General features: G+C 37.5%; 1 protein-coding gene across 5 annotated transcripts; it reads left to right on the top strand.

Annotated features, from left to right (window-relative positions):
- Positions 1-3,909: 3,909 nt before the first annotated feature.
- On the top strand, positions 3,910-9,507 carry LOC144707549 (uncharacterized). 5 transcript variants are annotated; one of them, XM_078580722.1, is made up of 10 exons: positions 3,940-4,028; positions 4,129-4,191; positions 4,271-4,391; positions 5,748-5,981; positions 7,098-7,355; positions 8,133-8,186; positions 8,246-8,299; positions 8,359-8,412; positions 8,933-9,200; positions 9,307-9,507. In XM_078580722.1, the coding sequence occupies exons 4-10, from the start codon at positions 5,748-5,750 to the stop codon at positions 9,324-9,326; spliced, it is 942 nt and encodes a 313-aa protein (XP_078436848.1). In that variant the 5' UTR covers positions 3,940-4,028; positions 4,129-4,191; positions 4,271-4,391; the 3' UTR covers positions 9,327-9,507. The 5 variants fall into 5 exon arrangements, with proteins under 5 accessions (XP_078436850.1, XP_078436848.1, XP_078436851.1 ...); XM_078580721.1 differs by lacking the exon at positions 3,940-4,028 and having other exon boundaries at positions 4,035-4,191; XM_078580723.1 differs by lacking the exon at positions 3,940-4,028 and having other exon boundaries at positions 4,037-4,174.
- Positions 9,508-10,497: the final 990 nt, after the last annotated feature.

Raw genomic sequence — 10,497 nt, 5'->3', positions numbered from 1 at the left:
CAAACATCATTCTTTACTGATAATTTTTTAAAATGAAATATGCCATGGGATATATATGAGGACACACAGGTTTCCTCTAGATTTTTAAATAGGTCTCACATCTCATCCACATGAAGGACATGTTAAAAGACATTGAAGCCTATGAATTGAAGTGTGATACATTCCAATGCTGCAAATCTTCCAATTTTGGCCCAAGCCGATCAACCCATTTTGAGTCATGAAAACATACATATCTTAGGTCCATTCCATGCACTATTTTATTGATCTTACATTCATTTTGGTATAAATTCTCATTTCATACATTTATTCTGGAGTTTGCTTAAACACTTTTTAATAAAATTTCTACCTAACTTTTGTATGACATAAATTCTCATTCAGAACATGTTTCAAGATTATTATCTGTAATGGAATTGATTTTCTTGCAAGTTAGTAATTGTACATTTTCAGGGAAGAAATTAAATGAAAATAAAATAATTTGCCACAAGCTGATCCAGAGTCTGGCAGCGCTCAAGCCAGCTGCAAGCTAGCGAGTGCCGCCACGTAGGTAGCCGCCCAAGGAGCTCACTGAAGGCCCAAATTTAGGACGCCCAATATGCATATTTTTGTGGCTGGCGCACACATGCGAGAGGAGAGGTACTTTGTTTAATTTAATCAAATTTGTAACCAAAATTTATATAGTAATTCTATTTCTTAAAAGTTTCCAAATGGGATAACCTATTAATGCATTCCTTCAAGCGTTGCATCAGGCCGGGTGGGCGGGCAAGCAACAAGAGGGATCTCAGCCCAACGGGCCAAAGAAAATTACAAAGGAAATACAACCAGGCATTGATCTTAACTGCCCAAAGCCTGCGTTGATATCCTAGTGAAGCTTCTGATATTTTTATTATTCATGTAGCATTTAGTTTTATTGAATAACATTTTTAATAGAATCACATATTATATGCATTGTTATTGAACCTATTTCCAAAACATTTTGAGGCATAAATCAAACCAAGAATACTCAGGGATTTAGAGGCTTAAAAAATTGTTCACTCATAATTGATATTACATCCAAAGAAACAAATATTAGATGATAAAAAAGATTTGATTTATCCTATTTTTAAAATTTATTTATAATTAAGTAATGATACAAAATATTCCTACAGTAATCGTGTTCATAAGTATCTTTTTCAATTAGTTCAATTTTAATTCTGAATTTGAATCAATAATAAACTGATAATTAGATTTAATTTCTAAAGAGTATTGATGTATCCATCATTTTGAATTATAAACTGATCGATTCAAGTTACATCACTTCAAAATAAACTTGCATTATTTTATTACATAGTTTGAACTAATTATATAGATTCGTGATCTAGTTAATAAATGAAGAATTATCCTTACCTTCTTTACTTCAAACATATTATCTGTTGTAGTGCTTGATAATATTCCTTTTGTCATCAAAATTCTGCTTTAAACTCTATGTTTTACAACAGATTTTTGTTGAGAAAGTTAGCATATGATTCGTCTTCTTTTTGCAATCGCAAAGCACTATCTATACCAACATTTATACTTAATTCTTCATTTCATCAATTGTCATTCTAGGATGCCACTGTCTCAAAATGGCTAATGGATATTAATAATGCTATCTGGATGACATCAGCAAGATTGTTATTGGCATCCAATGTCCAACATCATATATTGGATGTGGATAACATAAATTATTATATTTTTCTACCTGTAATAGTAAACATAATCCATAATTGTAAATATTTTAGATGGCTTTTAGGCTTCTATATCTGATAACAAATATCAGATGAAAAATATGCTAGACACCTAATTCTGGGGCCAGTGCAATAACTGTAAATAAAGGACCAGGATCTCCTATGATTGGATATCATCCGCCTTTGTCTCTAGGGTTGGACGATGCTATAGCATATCGGTTTTTCCAATATCTGGCTACAAGTTTAAATATAACTTCAATAATGTGTAGTCTTAGTAGGAAAAATATAAATACATAACTAAGTTATTTGGCTCTGATCTTCTTTTGAGCATTATGAATAAAAAAATAATGAAAAGTTAGTTAATATATATATAAATAACAAATATAAATGTTTCATCGCTATATGCATGATAACATAGGTAATACTAAGTCAGCTGAGACAGAGCCAACGGCGTGGGATGGACATAAATGCATCGGTCAATGAAAATTGAACAGTATTTGGTTAATAATTTTAGTAAAATCAATTCAGGTTAATTAATAGGAAGTCAACAGAACCACTGAGAGAACCACGGTCAAAGTCAACAGGCGACAATATAGCACAGCCTGGACTCAACTACAGAGTAAAGCACAGTTGACTGATCGACCAACTGATAAAAGTAGGGCCCACCATGAGTTGTATTATTCCGCTTCATATTCCAAAAGAATCATTTATACATCTGTTTTTTTTGTTTTTCTTTCAAATGGGACTCTCTTTATTAAAAAAACAAAGATCTGGATATCAATAATGTTACTGATTTCTATGGTGGCGCGTCATCCGTCATGTCACACGTCACGGTGATGGCAACGTGACGGATGACGTGACAGTGACGAAATTAGGGGGCCGTGACGGTGACGCGACAATGACAGGGGTCTCGGACGAGTGACGTGACAGGATGGCCGTCACGGATGACGGCGGAGACGCGTTTTGAAGACGGACCAAAATAGCTTAAAAATTGTCAGATTTAAGCTTTTTGACGGCCGAGATTTTGCCACGAGGTATCGATAACTCGATTTCTTGTCATTTTGCAGAATAGTCCCTGCATTAATTCACACATGCAAAAGGATGCCATCGAAAGATAATTGGATATATGCCCCTCTAATTCTCTCTCCTCCGCATGGTTGTTTTTCCCGTCACACGGGACGGTGACGCCATCAGGTTACCGGGACGTGACGGGTGATGCGAACATGACAGGACAGTGACGTGACGAAACTTTCATCACGGCACCGTCCGTCACGGATCGTCATTCATCCCGTCATGTCCGGGGCGTCACGTCTCGGACGTGTCGTTCCCTACTGATATCGGAATGCAATTTTCTGTACCATCATCCATCCCAAAATCCAAATCAGGGAAATGTTTGATCAGAAATTCAACATCAACGTCTGAAATCGTCTCGATTTCAGGGGTAGATCGGACATTTAATTGTCAGATATTGGATATCAGACGGATATTGGACAGATGCACCCTATTCCCCAATTCCCGTCCACGGGCATTGGAAGGATGGATATTCTTCCTCTCTCTACGTCAGGGCCCAACAAAGTGCACGAGTGACGTGCACTATATACTTCATAGGTTTAGAGCATTATCATATTCAAAATCATACTCCTTATCAGTTTCCAGCTATCCCTCTATATCTCTCTCTCTATATATATATACTTCTCTCTTTATCTCTCTCTCTCTCTCCTTTTTGTAGATCTCTCTTTATAGATATATATATATCTTTATTTATCTCTCTAAACAATTAGTAGAGGGGGTTTGCTTTGGCGCCCTTTCTCTCTCTATTTTATATATCTCTCTCTTCATTTCTCTCTCTAAACAGTTCTTAGATGGAGTTTGCTTTGGCGCACTCTCTCTCTCTTCTTTATATCTCTCTCTTCATTTCTCTCTCTAAAGAGTTATTAGACAGAGTTTGCTTTGGCCCCCTCCCTCTCCTTCATATCTCTCTCATTATATACATATATATCTTCGTTTCTCTCTCTAAACGGTTATCACACGGGGTTTGCTTTGGCGCCCTCTCTATCTCTCTCTCTTATCTCGCTATCTTATATGTCTCTCATCTCTCTCTCTCTAAATAGTTCTTACACGGGGTTTGCTTTGGCGACCTCTCTCTATCTCTCTCTCTTACCTCGCTATCTCGTATATCTCTCATATCTCTCTCTCTTTCTCTCTCTATATATAAACAGTTATTACAGGGGGGCATGCTTTGGCGCGTAGATCGGAGAGGTGTTTCGAGGAAGTTGCGCGGGGAACGATTTGTACAAATTCATCGTCGATCGCGGATCTTTCCTGGTTAGCGATGTCGTCGACTTTATATTGTTGAATGCCGGCTTCGATCGAGCAGTAGTTTGTTTATTCTTGAGCTAGGTATCTGAAGTTTCGTGTTCCTTAGATTCTTCCTCGGATTCGTCTAAATCGACGTCCAGAGCTTCGTTTAGGTTCGACTGTGATCGAGGTTGCTGGAGCTTTTTTTTTAGTTCGATTCTTCGCCGGATTAGTCTAAAATGGGCGATTTAACGGTTTTTTCGCCGTAGGAGCTGCTGTCTCGTCGCGGATCGTATTTTCTCGACCATCTGATCAATTCTGGTGGATAATTTCTGTCCGGATAAGTTTTTCATCGATTGAATCTGCAATCGACGATCATCGACGAAACCTGTAAGCGCAATTTTCTCTCCAATTGGATCTTTCAAAATTTCTTCGGAATCTTCCCAAAGTCTCCGATCATCGTCTGAAATTATTGTACTGAAAAAACTTTTTGATTTAAGTCGGAGCCGCGATTTGTCGAACGAACCGCACACTTTGATCCTATCAGAGATTGGAACCGTGGATGTTCCAGATGGAACTGTTCATCGGAATTCCCTAAAACTACCGATCATCGTCTGAACTTGTTGTTATGAAAAAGACTTTTGGTTCAACTTTGGAACCTTAATTTGTCGAACCAACCTCACACTTTGATCCGATCAAAGATTGGAACCGTGGATGTTCCAGATGGAACTGTTCTTCGGAAGTCCCCAAAATTACCGATCATCGTCTGAAATTATTGTTATGGAAAAAAAATTTGGATCAAATTTGTAGCCGCGATTAGTCAAACGAAACGCACACTTTGGTCCGATCAAAAATTAGAAACGGGGATGTTCCAGATGAAAATGTTCTTCCGAACCCCCAAAATTTCCGATCGTCGCCTGAAATTATTCTCTTTTTTTGAATGAGTTGTCTGAAATTATTGTTACGAAAAAGACTTTTGGATCAAATTTTGGAGCCGCGATTTGTCGAACGAAACGCACACTTTGATCCGATCAAAAATTAGAAACGTGGATGTTCCAGATGAAAATGTTCTTCCGAACCCCCAAAGTTTCCGATTGTCGTTAGAAATTATTCTTTTTTTAATGCATTGTCTGAAATTATTGTTATGAGAAAGAATTTTGGTTCAAATTTGGAACCGCGATTCGTCGAAAGAACCGCACACTTTGATCAGATAAAAAATTAGAAACATGGATGTTCCAGATGAAAATGTTCTTCCGAACCCCCAGAGTTTCCGGCCAGATTATTCTTTTCTTTAATGCATTGTTTGAAATTATTGTTATGAAAAAGAATTCGGGTTCTAATTTGGAACCGCGACTTGTCAAAACAACCTCACACTTTGATCCGATAAAAAATTAGAAACATGAATGTTCCGGATAAAAATGTTCTTCCGAACCCCCAGAGTTTCCGGCCAGATTATTCTTTTCTTTAATGCATTGTTTGAAATTATTGTTATGAAAAAGAATTCGGGTTCTAATTTGGAACCGCGACTTGTCAAAACAACCTCACACTTTGATCCGATAAAAAATTAGAAACATGAATGTTCCAGATAAAAATGTTCTTCCGAATCCCCAAAATTTCTGATTGTCGTCTGAAATTATTTTTTTTTCTTAATGAATTCTGAAATTATTGTTATGAAAAAGAATTTTGGTTTAAATTTGGATCTGCGATTTTTGATCTGATCAAAGATTGGAACCGTGGATGGTACAGATGGAAATGTTCAGGAACGCAAGGGCGGTGCGGCTGAAGAGCCACCACAACAAGTACCTGACGGCGGAAGATGACGAGGAATCGGTGACTCAGACAAGGAACGCAGCGTCGCGCCAGGCCCGGTGGATGGTGGAGTTCTCAAGTGGAGGCCAAACTATCCGGCTGAAGAGCTGCTTCGGCCGATATCTGACGGCCTCCAATGAACCCTTTCTCCTCGGCATGACCGGGTGCAAGGTATTTTTTTCCTTTATTTGGTTTCAATTTGGACCATTTCTTGGATGGTCCATGCTAATCTTCTTCTTCTTTTGTTGATAGCCGAATCATGATCATCATCGTCATCATCTTATTATTATTATTATTTTGTTGTCAAGCATATCATCATCGTCATCATATTCGTCATCTTCTTTTGTTGTTATCATTGTCTTTGTCTTCGTCTTCTTCTTATTTTGTTTTCTGCCAAATCATCATCATCTTCCTCTTCTTCTTCTGTTGGCAGCCAAATCATCATGTTCTTCTTCTTCTTCTGTTGGCAGCCATATCATCATGTTATTCTTCTTCTTCTGTTGGCAGCCAAATCATCATGGTCCATGCTAATCTTCTTCTTCTTTTGTTGATAACCAAATTATGATCATCATATCATCGTCGTCATCTTATTATTATTGTTTTGTTCTTTCAAAAAATATATTAATACTATTTCGTTGTCAAGCATATCATCATCATCATATTCGTCATCTTCTTTGTTATCTTTGTCTTTGTCTTCGTCTTCTTCTTATTTTGTTGACAGCCAAATCATCATCATCTTCCTCTTCTTCCTTTGTTAACAACCAAATCATCATGTTCTTCTTCATCTTTTTCTTACGTTGTCAACCATATCATTACCATCTTCATCTTCTTCTTTATGAAGAAGAAAACATTATCTTCGTCTAATTCTTTTCCTTTTGTTGACAGCCAAATCATCACCATCTTCTTCGTCTTTTTCTTACGTTGTCACCCATATAATCATCATCTTCTTCTTCATCTCTTTTGTTGTCACCCATATAATTATAATTAGCTTCGTCTATTTCTTCTTTTTGTTGACAGCCAAATCATCATCACCATCTTCTTCTAATTTTTCTTATGTTCTCACCCATATATTCATCATCATCGTCTCCATCTTCTTTTGTTGTTACCCATATAATCATCATTATTTTCATCTTCTTCTTCTTTCGTTGACAGCCAAATCATCATCATCATCATATTCTACATCTTTTTCTCTTGTTGTCAACCAGGATGTCCTTGAAGGGAATATTTTTAAATTAGTTTTGAATGCTATAATTTTTTAATTTATGTACATTTTTTTTCTGGTGCAAGGTTACCCAAACCAAACCTGCTCATGCCCGAGACTCGTCCCTAGAGTGGCAGCCCATCCGTGATGGATTCTCGATCCGACTCAAGACAGCCTACGGCCGTTTTCTCCGGGCCAATGGAGGTCTCCCGCCATGGCGGAATTCGATTACCCATGACATCCCTCACCGTACTGCCACTCAGGAATGGATCCTCTGGGAGCTCGATGTCGTTGAGATTAATCCACCTTCGGTGCCGCCATCTGTCGTTCCAGATTCTCCCCAGGTAAATTGTCATCATTATGTCATCATTATCATCACCATCATCATCACCTAGCTCTTCTCTTGTTGTCAACCAAATCATCATCATTATTCTTCTTCTTACTTCTTACTTTATCATCATCATTTTAATCATCATAATCATCATCATCAGCATCATCATAATCTTGTTTTCTTCGATAAAAATTCGTCATGATCTTTTTCTTCTTTTGCCATTGTCATCATCTTCGTTGTCGTCATCTTATTTTTCCTTTTTTGTTTTGTTTCTGTCATAATCATCCTTATCTTATTATTTTTCTTTTCTTCTTCTTCTTCTTCTGTTTCAGTTATCATGATCATTATCTTCTTTTTTTATTTTCTTCCTCCTTTGTGGTTATCATTATCATTATCATTATCGTGGTCATCATCTTGTTCTTCTTTTGTTGTCGTCATCATCGTCATATTCATTTTCTTGTTTTTCTTTTGGTTTCATCATCATACATTTCTTGTTTTTATTTTGTTGTCATCTTCATTCATTCTCTTGTATATCATCATCATCATCATCATCATCATCATCATCATCATAATCACAATGTTCTTCTCCTCTTGACGTCGCTGTGATCATGACCGTCCTCCTTTCCTATCATCTTCTTTATCATATATTCTTCTTTTTCCATAATCAGCATCATCATCATCATCATCATCATCATCTTATTCATGTCACTCTTCTCCTTTTTATGTCGTTCTCATCACCATCATCCTTCCTACATTCATCATACTCATCATCTTAACCTAAATCTTGCAGTCCATCTCGCCTGATACTGGTGACTCCCCTCGCGGTGCCCGATCCACCTCAGAGGTAAACCTCCTCTTGTTCTTTTTTCCTTTCATCTTCACATCTAACCCTAATTTTTGCAGCCTACCCCGTCTTCGCCCTTCGATACACCTCGCGGCGGATTATCCAGACGAGAGGTAAACATTTATTTTATGCCCCAATAATTTCCTTTAATCTAACCCCCATTATTTTGCAGTCGATCTCATCCACTTCCAGCGATACCCCTCGTAGTGGATTATCCAGGCGAGAGGTAAACTCTGTCTTCTTCCTCAATTCATGTTATCCAATTCCAATCAACCTCATCCCTAATCTTCATAAATTCTCTATAGAATTAGGGTTAACTATTAAAGCTTTAGGGTTTAGTTCTTAAGAAATTAACTATTTCAAAAGGTTTATCGTTTAAGGTTTTGGGTTTAGGGTTCTGTTCAATTGCTTTTTCCTGGAGCAGATCCATCTTTTGGGGTAAAGATATAGCTTTAGGGTTTTGATCATTTATAGTTTCTATTAATTGTGTAGGATCTAAAGTTTACATTTAGGGTTTTGATAAATTCTTCTCCTCCGGCACATTAATTTTTAAGGTTTTAAGGTTTTGGGTTTTTTTTTAATTGAGATTTTGATCGATCTAGTAGACCGGTCTCTGCAAATATCAAAGGTTTTAGGGTTTTGATTCATTTTTTACAATATTTTTGGCTTTACGATTTAAAATTTGAGGTTTACGGTTTAGTGTTTAGGGTTTTGACAATGAGGTTCTTTGTTCTGGAAACAACCAGTCTCTGGCGAGGCCGGCGGGGCGAACAGTGTTTTTCTCTATCTTTGACGAGTCAGGGCACGAGGACGATTCGACCGAGGCGCCGTCGATCCAGTTCTTGGGAAACACCGTGGAGGAGTTGTCGGCCCGGCTGGAGCGGGAGACTGGTCTCTCTGATGTCATCATCTGCACTAGAAACATCCTCACCGACAAGCTCCATCCTCTTCGTCTCCAACTACCCCCCAACAACCGAGACCTCCGCGTCGTCCTCGTCTCGGCTTCCTCCAAAAGTGAGTGGTTGCTCAATTCATCTAATTATCTAATTATCTAAATATCAACCCATCTAATTATCTAATTATTCAGTTTTTTTTAATCTCTTCAATTGTGTTCTTGCAGTGGGCAAGAGCTTTGCATGAGTAGGACAAAGTCAAACCCCCCCCCCCCCCCACCATTTGTAGATCATCCAAATCCCTCCTTGTGGTTTTATTAGATGCATTTTCTTGTGATATTTTTATTTGTTTTGGGGCTTGATCTGTGAGAAAATTGATGTGTAATATTTAAAATTGTGTCGTAGAATTCCAGATTTTTTTAGCTTGAGTCCAGATGTTATTCTCTCCTCGTCTTTGTTTATTTTCCTTGGCTTGAATCCAGATGCCATCAGTTCTTGAATGTGGCATAAATCTAGAGAGAGATAGAGAGAGAACGAACACGAGAGAACGAGAGAGAGCGAGAGAGGATGAACACAGAGAACAAGAGAGAGTGAGCAAGAACGAGAGAGAGAGAACTAGAGAACAAACACATGAGATATATATATATATATATATATATATATATATATATAGAGAGAGAGAGAGAGAGAGAGAGAGAGATGTTAGGAAACTTGAAGACTGGGGATGATATATTGAGGAAGATGAAACTACAAAAGAGAAAGAAGGGATACAAAAGACAGGTAAGGAAATATGTTGAATGTGGTGTTTATAAAGTGCTTTCATGTCCACAATGTACATAATATTCAAGAAGATAGAATTTGAGGGTAAAATAGAATTCGATTTTGATTAGTCAGATTGAATTCAAACTCCGCCCAATTCGTCGTTTTATCAAAACATTCTGTGTGTTTGGATCAAATTGATTTTTGTTTTATCAAATATTGGACGATCCGATTTTATCATTTCATCGTTTCCATCCACCTGGCGAGCACCCATTGGATGTTGCACCTCGCCTTTATGTAGTGGAATTTCACTACCACATGTTTTATTCTTGCGATCTTTGTTTAGTTTTCCTTTTCTGGTTTTTGTTTTGCTAGAAACACTATGATAGAGAGCGAACATATTCCAACTTACACATAGATTTGATTTGTATAAAAATAGTTTATTTATATATTTTTTTTCCTACCCATGATAATATTCAACAATTTTGAAATATGGACAATACAACTAAAACTCCGCAACCCATGACTTCCCAATGTCCTGCATAGGAACTATAGCAGACCTCAATGGGGACGAGAACTAGCTGCTAACGACCAAGGACTCCCCACCAACCTGCCAAGGTCTCATTACTTTTTTTTAAAAAAAGTAAAATACACGGTGC

This window comes from Wolffia australiana, chromosome 9, assembly GCF_029677425.1.
Source record: "Wolffia australiana isolate 7733 chromosome 9, ASM2967742v1".
In the NCBI taxonomy this organism is placed as follows: Eukaryota; Viridiplantae; Streptophyta; class Magnoliopsida; order Alismatales; family Araceae; genus Wolffia; species Wolffia australiana.
This window is presented reverse-complemented; position numbering and strand designations above follow the sequence as displayed.

Excerpts from the sequence above, each read along its gene's own strand:
- LOC144707549 (XM_078580724.1), top strand. The coding sequence starts at position 5,748 with ATGGAAATGTTCAGGAACGCAAGGGCGGTGCGGCTGAAGAGCCACCAC. Across the intron at positions 5,982-7,097 it reads TCGGCATGACCGGGTGCAAG|GTTACCCAAACCAAACCTGC; the intron begins GTATTTTTTTCC and ends TTCTGGTGCAAG. Across the intron at positions 7,356-8,132 it reads TCGTTCCAGATTCTCCCCAG|TCCATCTCGCCTGATACTGG; the intron begins GTAAATTGTCAT and ends TAAATCTTGCAG.